General features: G+C 42.3%; 1 protein-coding gene across 1 annotated transcript; it reads left to right on the forward strand.

Annotated features, from left to right (window-relative positions):
* The first annotated feature begins 3,853 nt into the window (after positions 1 to 3,853).
* Positions 3,854 to 16,812, forward strand: SLFN14 (schlafen family member 14). The gene is made up of 6 exons (XM_033184153.1): positions 3,854 to 3,990; positions 4,912 to 5,012; positions 6,689 to 7,792; positions 9,808 to 9,936; positions 11,004 to 11,718; positions 13,952 to 16,812. The coding sequence occupies exons 3-6, from the start codon at positions 6,733 to 6,735 to the stop codon at positions 14,784 to 14,786; spliced, it is 2,739 nt and encodes a 912-aa protein (XP_033040044.1). The 5' UTR covers positions 3,854 to 3,990; positions 4,912 to 5,012; positions 6,689 to 6,732; the 3' UTR covers positions 14,787 to 16,812.
* Positions 16,813 to 18,408: the final 1,596 nt, after the last annotated feature.

The raw sequence follows: 18,408 nt of genomic DNA on the forward strand, positions 1-18,408 counted from the left end.
CAGTACTACCCTGCAGAAGAACAAGAAGAAAACAGTAATCTAGTTCCTAGTTCTCCTGACCAAATGATGTTATTCCTCTTGACTGGGAAGAAAATGGGGAGGTACTTATAAGACTTCTGATTTTGAAGGCTTTCAAGCAATCCAGAATCCCAGACTTGAAAGAGTGAAAGAATACAAGTCTTTGAATTAGACAGACCTAGTTTTGAATCTTCACTCTTCCACTCACTGGCCATATAGTGTCAGTTTTTGTGTGATGTGTAGTGCTCCCAGCATGGTCTCTTGCATCTGGTAAGCATATTTTCAGTAAATGGTGGTCATTTTTAGCCTTTGAAATATAAATAATATCAGAGGGATTTCAATATGAAAGTGAGGCTAAGAATTAAGGTAAACAGGAGAACTAAAAATGAGACTGGATTCAGAAGTGACACGAATGAAAAATGAGTTAAAGTCAAAGCTGAGAGCAGGCCTTTGGAGGTTATTATGTTGCTGTGCGAATTATACATCATAGTACCCATTCTGACTCCTCTCCTGGAAACTCCATTTAGCCAAACATGTACAAGGAGTGATGCCAGCAGAGCAGAACTTTGTAGGGCAGTGGCCTCAGCTAACAACGATGACAAAAATAGGGATGTCCAGAGACTTATTTAAGAATGTCATTTCATCATAAACAAATTGAAGTAGAGACACAGAGTAGTTTGCTGGTTTGATTTAGAGGCAGAGAGGTGTATTAGTATTCTGTGGCTGCTGTAACAAATCACCACAAATTTGGTGGCTTAAGACAACAGAAACGAGGCCAGGCGCAGTGGCTCACGCCTGTAATCCCAGCACTTTGGGAGGCCGAGGTGGGAGGATCATGAGGTTAGGAAATCGAGACCATCCTGGCTAACACGGTGAAACCCCATCTCTACTAAAAATACAAAAAATTAGCTAGACGCGATGGCGGGTGCCTGGAGTCCCAGCTACTTGGGAGGCTGAGGCAGGAGAATGGCCTGAACCCGAGAGGTGGAGCTCACAGTGAGCCGAGATCACATCACTGCAGTCCAGCCTGGGCGAAAGAGTGAGACTCGTATCACAAAACAAAACAAAACAAAACAAAACAAAACAAAGAAACAACAGAAACGTATTGTTTTATGAAAGCTTATTTTAGGTTCAGGAGTACATGTGCAGGTTTATTATACGGGTAAACTCACATCACGGGGGTTTGTTGTACAGATCATCTAATTACCCAGGTATTAAGCCTACTACCCAATAGTTATTTCTTCTGCTCCTCTCCCTCCTCCCACCCTCCAACCTCAGGTAGGTCCCAGTGTCTGTTGTTCCCCTCTTTGTGTCTATGTGTTCTCATCATTGAGCTCCCAGTTATAAGTGAGAACATATAGTATTTGGTTTTCTGTTCCTGTATTAGTTTGCTAAGGATAATGGCCTCTAGCTCCATTCATTTGGTTATTTTTGTTGTTTTTGTTCTTGCTTTTTTTTTTTTTTGAACAGCTAGAAGTTCAACATCAGTTTCACTGAGTTGAAATTAAAGTGTTGGCGTGGGCCAGGCATGGTGGCTCACGCCTGTAATCCCAGGACTTTGGAAGGCTGAGGCAGGCAGATCACATGAGGTCAGGAGTTCGAGACCATCCTGGGCAACATGGCGAAACCCTGTTTCTATTAAACATACATAAATTAGCCAGGCATGGTGGTGCGCACCTGTAATCCCAGCTACTCTGGAGGCTGAGGTGGGAGAATTGCTTGAACCCAGGAGGCAGAGGTTGTAGTAAGCCAAGATCACACCACTGCACTCTAGCCTGAGCAACAGAGCAAGACTCTGTCAAATAAATAAATAAATAAAATAAAATAAAGTGTTGCCATGGACCCGCTGGAAGAGGGGATACTCTTCCAGCTTCTGGTAGCTGCTGGCGTTCCTTTACTTATAGCTGCATCACTCCAGTCTCTGCTTCTGTGATCACATTGCCTCCTCCCCTTTTGTGTGTATCAAAACTTAACCCAGTTTAGCCACCATCCTCAAATGAGATAACTAACTGCCTCCCATCTGTTGTTGTTTTTTTCTTTTTTTGAGATGGAGTCTTGCTCTGTCTCCCAGGCTGGAGGCTGGAGTGCAGTGGCGCAATCCCAGCTCACTGCAACCTCTGCCTCCCAGGTTCAAGTGATTCTCCTACCTTAGCCTCCTGAGTAGCTGGGATTACAGGCGCCAACTATTGTGCCTGGCTAATTTTTGTATTTTTAGTAGAGACGGGGTTTCACCATGTTGGCCAGGCTGGTCTTGAACTCCTGACCTCATGATCCACCTGCCTTGGCCTCCCAAAATGCTGGGATTACAAGCATGAGCCACTGCACCCGGCATCTGTTTTTTTGTTTGTTTGTTTTGTTTGTTTGTTTGTTTTTGAGACAGAGTCTCGCTCTGTTGCCCAGGCTGGAATGCAGTGGCACGATCTCAGCTCATTGCAACCTCTGCCTCCCAGATTCAAGCAATTCTCCTGTCCCAGCCTCCCCAGTAGCTGGAATTACAGGTGCCCACCACCATGCCCAGCTAATTTTTGTATTTCTGGTAGAGAGGGGGTTTCACCGTGTTGGCCAGGCTGGTCTTGAACTCCTGACCTCAGATGATCTTCCTGCCTCGGCCTCCCAAAATGCTGGGATTACAGGCATGAGCCACTGCCCCCCGCATCTGTTGGGTTTTCTTTTTCTTTCTTTCTTTATTTCTTTTCTTTTTTTTTTTTTTTTGTGGGGGGATGGAGTCTTGCTCTGTCGCCCAGGCTGGAGTGCAGTGGCCGGATCTCAGCTCACTGCAAGCTCCGCCTCCTGGGTTTTACGCCATTCTCCTGCCTCAGCCTCCCGAGTAGCTGGGACTACAGACGCCCGCCACCTCGCCTGGCTAGTTTTTTGTATTTTTTAGTAGAGACGGGGTTTCACTGTGTTAGCCAGGATGGTCTCGATCTCCTGACCTAGTGATCCGCCCATCTTGGCCTCCCAAAGTGCTGGGATTACAGGCTTGAGCCACCGCGCCCGGCCTCTCTTTTTTTTTTTTTTGAGTTGAAGTCTCACTCTGTGTTGCCCAGGCTGGAATACAGTGGCACAATCTCGGCTCACTGTAACCTCTGTCTCCCAGGTTCAAGCAGTTCTCCTGTCTCAGCCTCTCCAGTAGCTGGGATTACAGGCCCACAACACCACGCCAGGCTAATTTTTGTATTTTTAGTAGAGACAGGGTTTCACCATATTGGTCAGGCTGGTCTCAAACTCCTGACCTCAGGTGAACCACCCACCTCGGCCCCACAAACTGCTGGGATTATAGGTGTGAGCCACCACGCCCAGCCCATCTGTTGGTTTTTACCATTTGTTTTTTAATTATGAAAAACAATTTATACTCATTGTGAACCATTAAAAATACAGATCAGTTAAAGATAATGAAGGGAAGAAAAATAAATGGAAAAATTACCTTTAATCCTCCTACCCAGGGATAGCCAGCTCCTAATCTATGAGGATTTTTCTAGGCTGGGTCTTGTGTTTAACAAAGATGAAAAGTAGGAAAAAGAATAAAATTAAATAGAATAGAACAAACCATTTAGAAGGTAATGAAATAGGTTAATATTGCCCACAATGAATATGTACAGGACAGCTTAATTGAAAATAAAAATAGAGCTTTGCACACAACATTTTCCAGGGCTGAAGGTACTTGTATGATATGTGGAAATGAAGCTCAGTCTCTTAGAAGTGCTAAGTTTAACTTTGGCCTTTCACCCCTTCATTTTCTCATTACGACCTCATTCACTCCCTGAGGTCAGACCCTGGCCTGCTAATCTGCCCTGTCACAGGCTCTTCATGAGTCCTTATCGGCCTTCCTCAGTATGTCAGTGTTATGAAGAAGTGGGGAGTCTGCTCCTCCCAGGCTAGTATCAAAGGGCAAAAGGGGCTGTGACAGAGGCAAACATTCAGACTACAGCCAGATGTGAAACTGAAGCAGCAAGAGGAAACACAAGAGCATAGGTAAAAAAAAATTCTTTAAAAAAACCTCATGTATCTAATTTTAGGTGCAGTCTACATCTAAGGGCATGAGGGATTAGTAAAATAGTATTTAAGGGAAAATTTGTGAAGGAAAATGAATAAAAAAATTCTGGGAAGGCCGGGTGTGGTGGCCCGTCCCTGTAATCCCAGCACTTTGGGAGGCTCAGGTGGGTGGATCACCCAAGGTCAACAGTTCGAGACCAGCCTGGCCAACATGGTGAAACCCCATCTCTACTAAAAATACAAACATTTTTCAAGAGTGGTGGCTCTTGCCTGTAGTCCCAGCTACTCTGGAGGCTGAGGCAGGAGATTCGCTTGAACCTGGGGAGTGGAGAGATCGTGTCACTGTACTCTAGCCTGGGCACAGAGCAAAACTCTGGCTCAAAAAAAGAAAAAAATTCTGGGAAATGTGGAAAGGATATTCATCTGGAGCTAGAATCTCAGTGAATGTTGTATTTATCATAATTGTTATCAGTATTCAAATAACATTGATGAGACTTAGGAGTCACGAGACCATAGGGTCTGCTAGTTCAAAATCAATTAGATTTGTTTTGTGGGTCCCATCAGTGGAAGTTTTGGGGAGACAAACTGCAGCTTAAAGTAAGGAGACCATTTCTAACACAGATGTCAGAGAACAGGAGGGACTAGAGGGACTATTTGATAGGTAGTGAGTTGCTCATTGCTGGAGGTTTGCATAGCAAATTTTTGGAGTTGGCAATATTATAGAGGAGATTTTAGAATCCGATAGATTGTTGGACTGGAGGCTCTTTAAAGTCCTTTCCAATACTTTTGTGGTTCTATGATATAAATAGATTGTTATGGGAAATTTCCCTAAGGAGCCATAAAATACTACATTTACATGTACCTATAGAAGAGGCTCACATTCTAAAAACAATTCCCCAGGTTGACTCTGGTTTTCCTGAAGGAAGTGAGAAGGCAACCAAGAACAAACTGATGTCAGAGGAGCGCACATGTCTTGCCGGATGCCTGCTTTCTTCCTCTTGGTGAGTACGTACAACACCCACAGGGTCCCTGCTTTGCAAAGATCACGCAGAAAGATGGGTTCTCTTCTCCTAGAGGAATAATTTTGGTTGAGTTAGCAAATATTTTGTTTTGCAATTAACTAAAGGTAAGGGGATCTTTTCTAAAATATTTGTTTCAGAGCTCAAATTTCAGTTTAGGTGGCTGTTCTCTGGTCTAGGAAGCAAAGGAAGGGTGACAATAGTTTAGTGACCATGCCCCAAAAGCTCGTGTTCTTTTCCACGTCTTAGAGGTTTCCGCAGCACAGGGCAGAACCATTAGAAGGGAAGGAAGATGCTGCTCTCACATCACACTATACATGAAGAAATGTACTTTTGAGATTTAGAACATGTGAAGAGTTAAAAAGGTTTCTGCATTTGGTATCAACTGACATTCTTTCAGGAGTAAAATAAAGCTTTTCAAAGTGCATGAAATAATACATAAAAATACCGAATTTTATTTATTTATTTTTATTTTTATTTTTTTTAGACAGAGTCCCACTCTGCCGCCCAGGCTGGAGTGCAGTTGTGCGATCATGGCTCACTGCAGCCTCAAACTCCTGTGCTCAAGAGATCCTCCCACCTCAGCCTCCTAGGTAGTGGGGACTGCAGGTGTACACCACTATACCTGCCTAATGTTTAACATTTTTAAAATCTTTTGTAGAGATGGGGTCTTGCTATGTTGTCCATGCTGGTCTCAATTTCTGGCCAAAAGCAATCCTCTCACATCCACCTCCCAAAGTGCTGAGATTACAGATTGTGAGCTACCACACCCAGCCTATGTTTGTGTTTATAGCAAGATCTTCTACAGTACATATACTATAAAATGATACTTCCTTAGTTCTCTAGTGCCTTCCTTTCTTCCCCTTTTGAATTATAAATAAGAGCATCTTCTCACTTCGACTTCTATTTCTGCATATTCTCTAATACCTTCCTGGGCTCCTGTGCCAACCTATGCCCTTTACCTCCAGGCTCAGTGTTGGTGTTTACTGATTTGAAATGCAAAACGGCTGAAAATGTTAGCAATTTAATTTTTCCATTATGACAAATATTAAGCATTCACCTTTATCTATGCCTACTTATTCTGGCAAGGCTAAGGATATTTGGCAAAATGATTAGAAAACAGCAGTATCAAAGATAATTTCCAGTTGGGTGTGGTGGCTCACATCTGTAATCCCAACACTTTGGGAGGGAGGCCCAGGCAGGAGGATTGCAACATAGCAAGACTCCATCTCTCTCTCTCTCTCTCTCAAAAAAAAAAAAAAAAAAAAAAAAAAAAGAAAAAGAAAGAAAGAAAGAAAGAGAGAGAGAAAAAGAAAAATTAGCCAGGCATGGCATGTGTCTGTAGTCTCAGCTACTAGGGAGACTAAAGTTGGAGAATCACTTGAGCTGGGAGGTTGAGGTTGCAGCGAACTATTATTGTGCCACTGCACTCCAGGCTGCACAACAGAGCAAGATCCTGTCTCAAAAACAAACAAACAGACAAACAAAAAAACCCTAAAAAACCCAAAACAAACAAACAAACAACAACAACAAATATACATATATAGAGAGATGATTTCCAACATTAAAATGTATCTCCAGTAATTGATAGTTTTGAAGAAAATAATGTAATCTTTGGAATTCTTGTTAATGTAGAAACATTTCTATCCTGATTATAGGAACTCCGTTCTTTTATTGTTTGGAGCACAGAGGGGCTGCTGAAATGGAGAGTCTCAAGACTGATACTGAAATGCCCTATCCTGAGGTAATAGTTGATGTGGGCAAAGTGATTTTTGGGGAAGAAAACAGGAAGAAGATGACCAACAGCTATTTGAAAAGATCTGAGAATTCTAAAATTATCCGGGCTATATGTGCACTGTTAAATTCTGGAGGTGGTGTGATCAAAGCAGAGACTGATGATAAAACCTATAGTTACCAATGCCATGGGCTGGGACAGGATTTGGAAACTTCTTTTCAAAAGCTCCTTCCTTCAGGTTCACAGAAATACCTTGACTACATGCAGCAGGGGCACAATCTCCTGATTTTTGTGAAGTCATGGAGCCCAGATGTTTTCAGCCTTCCACTAAGGATTTGCAGCTTGCGCTCCAATTTATATCGGAGAGATGTAACTTCTGCTATCAACTTGAGTGCTAGCAGTGCTCTGGAGCTTCTCAGAGAGAAATGTTTTAGAGCCCAAAGAGGAAGACCAAGGGTGAAGAAATTGCATCCTCAGGAGGTTCTTGATCGATACATTCAGGAAGAGGAAGATATGAGGATATTGGCCTCAGAATTTTTTAAAAAGGACAAACTCATGTATAAGGAGAAACTCAACTTTACTGAGTCAACACATGTCGAATTTAAAAGGTTCACCACCAAAAAGGTCATACCTCGGATTAAAGAAATGCTGCCTCATTATGTTTCTGCATTTGCCAACACTCAAGGGGGATATGTCCTCATTGGGGTGGATGATAAGAGCAAAGAAGTGGTTGGATGTAAGTGGGAAAAAGTGAATCCTGATTTATTAAAAAAAGAAATCGAAAACTGCATTGAAAAATTGCCTACATTCCACTTCTGCTGTGAGAAGCCAAAGGTAAATTTCACTGCAAAAATCCTGAATGTGTACCAAAAAGATGTCCTGGATGGTTATGTCTGTGTGATTCAAGTGGAGCCCTTCTGTTGTGTGGTGTTTGCAGAGGCCCCAGATTCCTGGATCATGAAAGACAATTCTGTCACACGGCTGACAGCTGAGCAGTGGGTGGTCATGATGCTGGATGCTCAGTCAGGTAAAGGGAAATGAAGTCATTGTCCCCATCAGCAGGGAGGAACCCCGTTCTCTGCCTTTTGTGGATATTTGATCATATATTTTAGTTAAAAAAATAGGAATTTATATTTGCTTATAAGTGTTCTCCCATTACAGTGTTCCTTATCTAACATTTTTAGTTCCCAAGACTCAGAATATAAACCGTTTGCGGTCAAGAAACATTTGGATTCTATGGCCTAAACAACTTTTTTTTTTTTTTTTTTTAAGACTCTGTCACCCAGGCTGGAGGGCAGTGGTGTGATCTTGGCTCACTGCAACCTCCACCTCCCAGCTGCAAGTGATTCTCCTGCCTCAGCCTCCCAAGTAGCTGGGATTACAGGCACACGCCACCATGCTGGCTAATTTTTGTATTTTTAATAGAGATGGGGTTTCGCCATGTTGCCCAGGCTGGTCTTGAACTTCTAACCTCAAGTGATCCACTCACCTCAACCTCCCAAAGTGCTGGGATTACAGGTGTGAGCCACCACTCCTGGCCAGCCTAAGCAACTTTTAAAGGAAAGTTACAGTATGCCATCAGGCATGAGTTAGGAAAGGTCTCCTTTTATTCTCTATAAACCTGTTGAAAAAATTGTGTAGGCTGATCATCTCAGTCAAAATTGGAAGAGCCTCATTTTAGAGATGATATTCTAGAGAAACACTGTTTAAGAATGACTCCGGGGCCGGGCGCAGTCCTAGCACTTTGGGAGGCCGAGGTGGGCAGATTGCTTGAGCCCAGGAGTTTGAGATCAGCCTGGCCAACATAGTGAAGCCCCATCTCTCCCCCAAATATAAAAATTAGCCAAGCGTGGTGGTGTACCCCTGTAGTCCCAGCTACATGGGAGGGTGAGGTGGGGGGATTGCTTGAGCCTGGGAGGTAGAGGTTGCAGTCAGCCGAGATCACCCACTGCACTCCAGCCTAAGCAACAGGGCAAGACCCCGTCTGAAAAAAAAAAAAAAAATGACTCCACTATTCCACTAATTCTTTCAAGCAAAATATTGTTGACAAATTTGAACTGTTTCGGTAACATTAGGAGCTAATAACCTTAAGCCACTGGGCTTAGGGCACCACCAAGTGGGGGAAAATGATGCAAAAGAAGATGCGAACTAAGCCTATAGTCCTTTATGGATTATCTGCTTGCCTTCACGGCCAGTGTGTTCCAAATTTGATCAAGACTTGAGTGATTAGAGAATTTTACTGGGTCATTCTTTCTCTTGTTTTAAATTTGTTTGAGTTCACTTCTCTCCTCCTCTCCCCCAAAGATCCTGCCACTTTGGATTCCATCTAACCTTAAATGGGGACATAAATAACTGTAACAACTTTTTTTTTTTTTTTGAGACAGGGTCTTGCTCTCTCTCCTAGACTGGAGTGCAGTGGCACAATCTCAGTTCACTGCAGCCTCTGCCTCCCAGGTTCAAGCAATTCTCCCACCTCAGCCTCCCGAGTAGCTGGGATTACAGGTGCATCACCATGCCCAGCTAAGTTTTGTGTTTTTAGTAGGGACAGGGTTTCACCATGTTGGCCAGGTTGGCCACTCCTGACCTCAGGTGATCCACCCACCTCAGCCTCCCAAAGTGCTGGGATTACAGGTGTGAGCCACCATACCTGGCCAACATCATTTTTCAAATACTGTGCTTTAATCCTTGCTGATCCCCACTAGATGCTTTTTCTTCTTAGAGACAACCTGGAGTCAGAATATTATAATTGAAATGAACCTGAGGGATTATTACTTCACTCCTGCGTGAGACAGAGGTGAAATGACTTGCCCAAGCCGAGTCACACAGTGACTTAGAATATGTGTGATATGTCCCCTGCAGGAATCCCCAGACTTCCTTTCCTGACATATGTGAGCTGTCTGAGGCACAGTAAGTATGACGGCTCAGGCACCCATGCACATCACAGGTCTCCAGTAATAAGAGCCAAAAAAAGAGGCTTTTTTTTTTTTTTTTTTTTTTACTTTTTATTTTTTGTTTGAAACAATTTTCCATGTAATTGTCTAGCTCCTTCCAGCTTGGTCAAAGACTACAACTCTTACCTGATTTCATCAGCTTCATCTGCAAGAAAAAGTCCTCGATATCCCATAAAAGTCCATGAATTTAAGGAGGCTCTGCAACGACATTTGTTTCCAGGTATTCCCTCTTGATTTCAACTTAGGGGACTATTTGTTTTCTAAAATTGAGTTGGGAGATATTAGTAGCAATGAGTTCAAGTGTTTCTCCTTAGAGAAGGTCAAATGAAGGACTTAGCAGACATAATCCTGAAATTTTACACACACACATATATATCTATATCATGTATATATAAGATAGATAATATCTATATATCTATATATCTGACTCTTGTTTCCAGTTATCTGATTCCCACTGTTACTATTTCTGTGTGCTTTCCAACTTCTCATAACATAATGGCTTTTGTTTTCCAAATTTGAGAGTGCAGGGAATTTCTCAGGTCTCAACCATCAAAAAACTGCCCCTGGCTTTCCAGTGGAGAAGGAACTATTGGGTTATCTGAACTTCTTCTGAAGCAGGGTTTCTCAACCTTGGCACTATTGTCATTTGAGTCAGATAACTCTTTGCTGGGGGAGGGAAAGTCCTGTGAATTGTAGAATACTTAGCAGCATTCTGGCTGGTACCTACTACATACCAATAGCTCCCCTCCAATTGTGACAATAGAAAATTCTCAGGCCGGGCATGGTGGCTCATGCCTGTAATCCCAGCACTTTGGGAGGCCGAGGCGGGTGACCTCACCTGAGGTCAGGAGTTCAAGACCAACCTAGCCAACATGGTGAAACCCATCTCTACTAAAAAAAAAATTAGCCAGGTGTGGTGGCGTGTGACTGTAATCTCAGCTACTCTGGAGGCTAAGGCAAAAGAATCGCCGGAACCAGGGATGCAGAGGCTGCAGCGAGCCAAGATTATACCACTGGACTCCAGTCTGGGTGACAGCGAGACTCCATCTAAAAAAATACATATATATATATATATATATATATATATATTCTCTAGACATTGCCAAATATCCTTGGGGATGGGAGAGAGTTGGGGAGTAAAACTGCTCCTGGTTAAGAATCACAATTCTAAAGGAAAGCTCTTTTTTTCCCAAGTGCACCAGGTATCATTTTTTTCCTGCAATGTTGCAGGAATACTTACCATATGCTTTTGTAAGTTTTGGTAATATCTATTCCTTGAATTTTCAGTGACACAGCAAGAGGTACAATTTAAACCAGAATCTCTCTGTAAGAAGCTGTTCTCAGATCATAAAGAACTGGAGGGATTAATGAAGACCCTGATACATCCTTGTTCTCAGGGGATTGTGATATTTTCTAGAAGCTGGGCTGGTGATGTTGGCTTCAGGAAAGAACAGAATGTCCTGTGTGATGCTCTCCTAATAGCAGTTAACAGCCCCGTGGTACTCTATACAATCTTAATAGACCCCGATTGGCTTGGAGGACTTGAATATGCCCGAAACACAGCTCATCAGTTAAAGCAGAAACTGCAAGCTGTTGGTGGTTACACAGGGAAAGTGTGCATCATTCCAAGGCTGATACACCTGACCAGCACACAGAGTAGACCTGGTGAGATCCCGCTGCGCTACCCCAGGTCCTACAGGCTTGCTGATGAGGAGGAAATGGAAGACTTGCTGCAGGCTCTTGTGGTGGTCTGCCTGTGCTCCAGATCTCTTCTGAGTGACCAGCTGGGCTGTGAATTTTTCAACTTGCTCATAATGGAGCAGAGCGAGTTGCTTTCTGAGAGTCTTCAGGAGACGCGTGAATTATTCATCCACTGCTTTCCAGGAATCAGGAAGACAGCCCTAGCCATAAAGATCATGGAGAAAATTAAGAACTTGTTTCACTGCAAACCAAAAGAAATCCTCTATGTTTGTGAAAGTGACTCCCTAAAGGATTTTGTGACGTAAGAGTTTTACCAACTACACACACACACAAATATATTTAGTCAGTCTTTTCAAGAGTGTCACAAAAATAATTTGTGTTTTTAGTTTAAGTTTTTTAGTGCCTCAGCTGCAAAAGTGCAAGAGCCCAAACTGTATACACATTTCCAAATAATCACAGAATTGAGCTGTAAACAGGTAATTTATAATGTTCAACCTTAAACATCTCATTATAAATAACCCACATGTGCATAACTTAAATTTATAGAACCAGAAACTTTCTTTTTTCACAATCCTTGGCCTTAAATTTAAGAAAAGTAGAAATGAACCCATTCTGCTTTAACTATACTTTTTGTTTGATACATAATGTTTTAAAGTCATAGGGTATTTCTGCTAATTAGACATTGTACCTAGCGAAACTTAAATTTAAATACAGCTTGATTTTTTTCATAAAATATTTTCATTTTTGACATAAAATCAGTAATTTTAGAAAATATGCAAATTCACTTCTGATTTAAATCTCTAACTTTTAATTTAGTAAAATGAATTGGTCATTATGGAATTTAGCAAATGAGGGTGAAATCATTATGATTTTTGGTTTGGTTTTGTTATTCAATACATCTTTTTGAGCACTGTTGATATGGTATCTACTGTGCTACATTTAGTGTTAGAGGAGAAAACATATTGAAGACATTGCCATAAAAAAAACCATGTGAGTATTGTATAATAATAAAGGCATGCTCATTTTAATTAATTAATTAATTAATTAATTTATTTTTGAGACAGAGTCTTGCTCTGTCGCCCAGGCTGGAGTGCAGTGGCATGGTCTCAGCTCGCTACAACCTCTGTCTCCTGGGTTCAAGTGATTCTCCTGCCTCAGCCTCCTGAGTAGCTGGGATTACAAGTGTGCCTCACCATGCCTAGCTAATTTTTGTGTTTTTCTTAGAGACGGGGTTTCACCATGTTGGCTAGGCTGGTCTTGAACTCCCGACCTCAAGTGTTACGCCCACCTCCTTCTTGCAAAGTGCTGGGATTACAGGTGTGAGCCACTGCACTTGGTCTCATGCCCATTTTAACAGGCTAGAGGTTGGTTGGCAAATATTCCCCAGTGAAAGAGACCATTGGGCACACTGTTAAGAAGTCAGCAGGAGAAGTGAATCAAACGTGGGAGGGCCTTCTAGGCAAAGGGCACAACAAGTACAAAGACATAGAGACACTGGAGAACCAGAATGGTAGGTCTGACTAGAGCCATGCAGAGTGTGGGTATATAGCAGGTGGTGATATTGAAAAGGAGGCAGATGCCAGATTATGAGGGATCCTGTAGACTGTGCTGAGGACTACGTTCTTTGTTAAGATTTATAGCTAAGTTTAAAAATACTCCAGTAAAAAGGCTAACTCAATAAATATCTATTAAATCCTTAATATGAGAGGGATACAAAGATGGCTAAGAATCAGTGCTTTTATTTGAGTCCACACAGTCCAAACCAGAAGAGAAGAACATAGTTATGATTTAAGGCATAGGGAGTAAAGGCCCTAGGAACTGCATATGTAAAATCATGGAATGTGTAGGGATGAGTGATGTTACTTGGATCCAAATTAAAGGAGGCAAAAAACAACCAAATTTGTTAAGAAAAAATACATATATGCTAAAGCATACTATAAAGGAAAATTGAGCTAAGTAAATGAGGTAGCTCCAAAGAGGCGTAGCCCCATAGATTTGGCACCCTACTTGATGTGTCATGGAACTCAGCATCCTCTTGATGTTTTTCTTACCCAAATCTAAAGAAGCTTTAGAGGAATTTGAACTAGTGCATGCTTTTTTGCACATAAAAGTTATGATATGCATCTAGGTAACTGTTCTCCAGCTCTAAAGAGGATAGAAAGTAAAGAAATGGTAGTGGTAGTAAGAGGTATAAGTTAACTTTGAGATTTCCTTTAGATGTAATGAACTTGTCTTCAGGATTGCCAGACAGTAGGAACAGACTGCTAATAGAAATAATACAATCTGTGACCTGGGTTCATTTCAGAAATTTCACATGCAGATTTAACTGGATCACCCCAAAGAGCAAGGTGTAAAATTATGCATTCGGTCTGTCAGGTAACTTGTAATTAGAAGAGTTTTGTGGTATTCACACTACTGAATCAATGACTCAGTCTGCAGAAGAGAATCAGCCTCTGATTCCATTCCAGAGAGTAATGAATGCTGATGTTCTCTTTGGTGATATGCCTCAAGCCTTGTTTTTTCCATCCTTACAGCCAACAAACCACCTGCCAAGCTGTGACCCGGAAAACTTTCATGCAAGGGGAGTTTCTAAAGATTAAACACATAGTGATGGATGAGACTGAGAATTTCTGCAGCAAATATGGCAATTGGTACATGAAGGCTAAGAACATCACCCATCCAAAGGCAAAGGGGACTGGAAGTGAAAACCTTCACCATGGGATTCTCTGGCTTTTTCTTGACCCTTTTCAAATCCATCATGCAGATGTCAATGGCCTTCCCCCTCCATCTGCTCAGTTTCCTCGCAAAACAATCACCAGTGGGATCCACTGTGCTCTGGAAATAGCAAATGTTATGAAAGAAGAAATGAAGAGGATCAAAGAAAATCCTCCCTCCAACATATCTCCAGACACATTAGCATTGTTCAGGGGGACTGCCTATGAGGAAGGAATGTGTGCCCAGGCTCTGCCTGGAGTGTGTGAGACAAAGACTAATCTGACAACAGAACAAATAGCTAACTATGTGGCAGGAAAATGTCACAGCCTGTTCCACTGTGGCTATCTGCCCAAAGATATAGCAATTCTGTGCAGGAGAGGGGAGGACAGAGGACGCTATAAGCTTGCACTGCTAAAAGCAATGGAATTAATTGAGACCCACAGAGCATCAGAGGTTGTGTTTAGCCAGGCCACTGGTGTTTGCGGAAGCCACATTATTTTAGACAGTATTCAGCAATTTTCAGGCCTGGAGAGGACTATTGTGTTTGGGCTTAGTCCAGAATGCGACCAGTCAGAGGAATTTCATAAGCTCTGCTTTGCTTCAAGAGCTATTAAACACCTCTACCTGCTTTATGAAAAGAGGGCAACCTTCTGAAAATTATTACAAATAATAGAGGAAGGCAGGAAGAGCAGAGTCCTTTCTCCTAGACAGGTGGCAGTGAGTCCCTTTTAATATTACAAGTGAGGAAATCAAGGTACATCAGTATGGCCTGGAGCCACAGAAATGTCTCTTGGAGCTGAGCCTTCCACTCTATTTCAATGCCACTGGCCTTTTCACAGTCTCCTTCACCTCCTACCTATGCAATTACAATAGACTAAATTAGTCCCCTGTCTCCAGCTTTCCCATTCAATCCAGCTATCATCCATTAAATGGAGAAGTTCTCCTTAAATAGGGAACTGATTTTATGTAATACCTTGCTAACATATCTTCAGTGAGTCCCCACAGCCTTCAAACCTAACCAATTTTCAAGGCTTTCATTAATATGCCCTGACTTGCTCTCCCAACCACATCCCTTATTGTATCTCCATCTCCCAGTGTTTCTCATGCACCCCAGCCTAGGTGGTATATTTTTTGGGTGGTGGTATGGTGCCCTCCAGGCTGGTTACTTTGACTGGATAGGTCTCAAAAATAGCCGGTTGACTGGCACTGGCACTTGACCCATACTGGCTATGGGTCTCAAGCTTTCCAGGTCCAGAACTCGATTGCCGTTTTGTACCAAGTCTAGATCAGTTTCTTGGGGATGCTTTATGCTAATCAAGCTCACAAAGGACCAATGCATAAATGAAAATGCTACTCTGTTAATTTATGGTGAGGACCATAGTCATAAGTGGGTCAAATGCTTTTGCTAATCAATGCCCTCAACAGTAATTTAGGAAGCCAAATTATATGAACATAGCCTTACAGTAAGGGAAGCTAGTAATTTGATTCAAATGTTAAAAGTCTTCAGGCCATATTAGACTATTGCAATATCTATTAGGTGGGTTCAAAAGTGCAAAAACTGCAGTTACTTTTGCACCAACTTAATATAAAATAAGATTGCAATATTTCTAAAATAAAGATATTTCTATCACAAGCACTAGATAAATTAGTTTATGGGTTTACTGGCTAAAGCAAATTTAGAATGCTAAGGATGACTAGTTTTTCATTATTCTCTGCCTTCAGATGAATTTTTTTTTCTCTGTCTTGGTTTCTAAAGTTTCTAGGTTCACTACCAACCCACTCTGTACTGCCCCCAACATTTTTTGCCTACATTTATTCTCTACGTATATGAATACACACATGTAGGCTAGAAACGCCTTATACTCTGCCTCTGCCTGGAAAATAGTCTTCCTATAAGAGGCCTTTGCACATCTCTGATCTCTTCCATTATGACTTGGTGCTAATTTTTAAATCCAGCTCTCAGAGTTTACTGGGATCCTGAGTGGCAACTTTACCACCGACACCACGCACACACATCCCTGACTCTTGGTCTGTGCCTGTGCTGTTTTCTCAGTCTTTAAACCCTTTTCTGTCCCCTCCACCTTTGAAATCCTTACTTGTCAATCACATCCTTATTCAAATGCCTACTACCTCAATTAAACTTTTACTATCTCCTTAAGTGAAACTTTCCAATGTATGTGATACATATGAGAAATAAAATAAAAATTCCCTTTTTCTAGTCAGCTCCTCAAATGGCTGAGCCAATTCTGTGCTCTTCAAATTACTCTTGCTTTCGCAAGACTTTTTACATTGCTTTGGAAGTATTCCTATTTCCAAACTGTTTTTCACTTCTAGAAAAGTTTAGGATAACTTGATTGACTCTGGGGAGGCTTGAATCCAGGAGAACATGTGGAAATTTTGGTTGTGATTTTAGATAAAGCCCCTCAGCCTCCCAAGAGGTGGAAGAACAGGCAGGGTTTCGAGAAGCTCTCTTAGCTGCCTTTCTGAATTGCTTAGGCCCGTTAGAAGGGCTAGTCTGCTCCTAGGCACGGATTGAAAAGAAAACCTCTCCCTTGCTTCCCACTGCTCTAATTACCTGGTGTTTCTTCCTTTTGACCTTTCCTTGGGGGCTTTAAGGTATTTTTGGGTAGGAGGAAATGAAGTTCAGCAATCGGTTTTGCAAAAGATGCCAGTGCATTGACATTCTTTTTTTTTTTTTTTTTTTTTTTTGAGACGGGGTCTCGCTGTGTCGCCCAGGCTGGAGTGCAGTGGCGCGATCTCGGCTCACTGCAAGCTCCGCCTCCCGGGTTCCCGCCATTCTCCCGCCTCAGCCTCCAAGTAGCTGGGACTACAGGCGCCCGCTACCGCGCCCGGCTAGTTTTTTGTATTTTTAGTAGAGACGGGGTTTCACGGTGTTAGCCAGGATGGTCTCGATTTCCTGACCTCGTGATCCGCCCGCCTCGGCCTCCCAAAGTGCTGGGATTACAGGCTTGAGCCACCGCGCCCGGCCTGACATTCTGATGTAAGGAGATGTATGAATTCTATAAAAATAATTTAAAGAGTCAAAGTCAACAGGGTATGAAGGAGTATGAGTGGGACAGGGAATTGTTATATTTTAGTCATAAGCCTTAGTACCATTTGACTTTTTAAAATATATGCTTGCATCATATAATTTTTAATAACATAATTGATTTGTAAAGAATTATTTTAAATATTGAATTTGAGAGTCTTTGTCAGTTCTTAGTCTCGTGAAACAACTCAATCAGGATGAAAGTAGAATAACTAACTCAGTGATTCTCAACCCTGGATGCTCATTACAATTTCCTGGGGAACTTAAAAAAAAAAAATCAGTGATCAGGCCAGACACCAGACTAATTAACTTTAGCAAGTCTGGATACAGGCTCGGGCATCGGTATTTATTAAATGTTGTCCAGGCAGGGTGCAGTGGCTTGTGCCTGTAATACCAGAACTTTGAGAGGCTGAGGTCGGGGGCAATCACTTGAGGCCAGGAGACCAGCCTGGGCAACATAACAAGACCCCATCTCTACAAAAATGTTTTTTTTTTTTTTTTTTTTTTTTTGAGACGGAGTCTCGCTCTGTCGCCCGGGCTGGAGTGCAGTGGCGCGATCTCGGCTCACTGCAAGCTCCGCCTCCCGGTTCACGCCATTCTCCTGCCTCAGCCTCCGAGTAGCTGGACTACAGGCCCCGCCACCTCGCCGGCTAGTTTTTTTTTGTATTTTGAGTAGAGACGGGGTTTCACCGTGTAGACCAGGAGGTCTCGATCTCCTGACCTCGTGATCCACCCGTCTCGGCCTCCCAAAGTGCTGGGATTACAGGCTTGAGCCACGCGCCCGGCCTTACAAAAATGTTTTTTAAAAACTTAGCTGGGCATGGTAGTGCATGCTTTTAGTCCTAGCTACTCCAGAGACCAAGGTGGGAGGATCACTTGAGCCCAGGAGTTTGAGGCTACAGTGAGCTATGATTACTCCACTACACTCCAGCCTGGGTTAGAGAGCAAGACTCTATCTCTTAAAAAAAAAAAGTCCAAATTATTCTAATATGTTACAAGGGTTGAGAACCATTGAACCCTTCTCCTAGTTTCTTATTTCTGTCCTCAAAAAATGTGTGCACATTTCTCTTCCTATTAAGACTGTGAGCTCCTTGAGAGTAAGAGGATGAGTAGAGCAACTAGTACAGTGCCTGACACACGGCAGGTGCTCAGTAAATATTTGCTGAACTGTACTTGTAGCTTTTAGAAAACTAGAATCTACAATGATTCTATTCAATAGTATGAATT

The sequence above is a fragment of the Trachypithecus francoisi genome, unplaced genomic scaffold, assembly GCF_009764315.1.
Source record: "Trachypithecus francoisi isolate TF-2019V2 unplaced genomic scaffold, Tfra_2.0 Lachesis_group20, whole genome shotgun sequence".
Classification (NCBI taxonomy): domain Eukaryota; kingdom Metazoa; phylum Chordata; class Mammalia; order Primates; family Cercopithecidae; genus Trachypithecus; species Trachypithecus francoisi.